This window comes from Choristoneura fumiferana, chromosome 13 (assembly GCF_025370935.1).
Source record: "Choristoneura fumiferana chromosome 13, NRCan_CFum_1, whole genome shotgun sequence".
Classification (NCBI taxonomy): domain Eukaryota; kingdom Metazoa; phylum Arthropoda; class Insecta; order Lepidoptera; family Tortricidae; genus Choristoneura; species Choristoneura fumiferana.
In genome coordinates this window covers 2,922,038-2,922,477 of record NC_133484.1, presented here as the reverse complement: position 1 = coordinate 2,922,477, position 440 = coordinate 2,922,038, and the positions used below count along the sequence as shown (strand labels likewise).

General features: G+C 38.0%; 1 protein-coding gene across 1 annotated transcript in view; it reads left to right on the top strand.

Annotated features, from left to right (window-relative positions):
* The first annotated feature begins 163 nt into the window (after nucleotides 1–163).
* The window catches only part of LOC141434423 (uncharacterized), a 16,309-nt gene continuing 16,032 nt past the window's right edge, over nucleotides 164–440 (top strand). Inside the window, 1 exon segment of the mRNA XM_074096839.1 lies at nucleotides 164–174. Coding sequence (XP_073952940.1) covers nucleotides 164–174 — 11 coding nt within the window.

The window sequence follows — 440 nt, the reverse complement described above, 5'->3', positions numbered from 1 at the left end:
CTTAATATTTGCGTGCTGTGGCTGTAATAAAGACAAACTACAGGTAACTTTCAAAGCTAGGTGATAAATTTATCCAACCTCCTCCGTGTTCCTTCAATATTAAATTCAGAAAATCCTTTAATAGTGAAACTACGTCAGCTCTCCCGAAGCACCGTCAGCAAAAATGCAACAGGGGTAATTTATTAGAACTAAGTGGGAAATTTACGATGGAGGCAAGCGCTAGACCGTAGTGTAGTAACCCGGTTTTTACTACGCTGAGGACGATGTTGTTTTTGAGCTTATGCGAAACGCAAGCTTTTGTTCAAATCCCTTGTTTGTCCATATATGCATAGAGTTAGTTCTGAGTTTAGTCTGTAATGTGTTGGGATTTTAAACGTGGTTGAAGTATTTAGCTTCATTTTGTTAAATGAAAACGCGAAATGCATTGACAAAGTTGATTG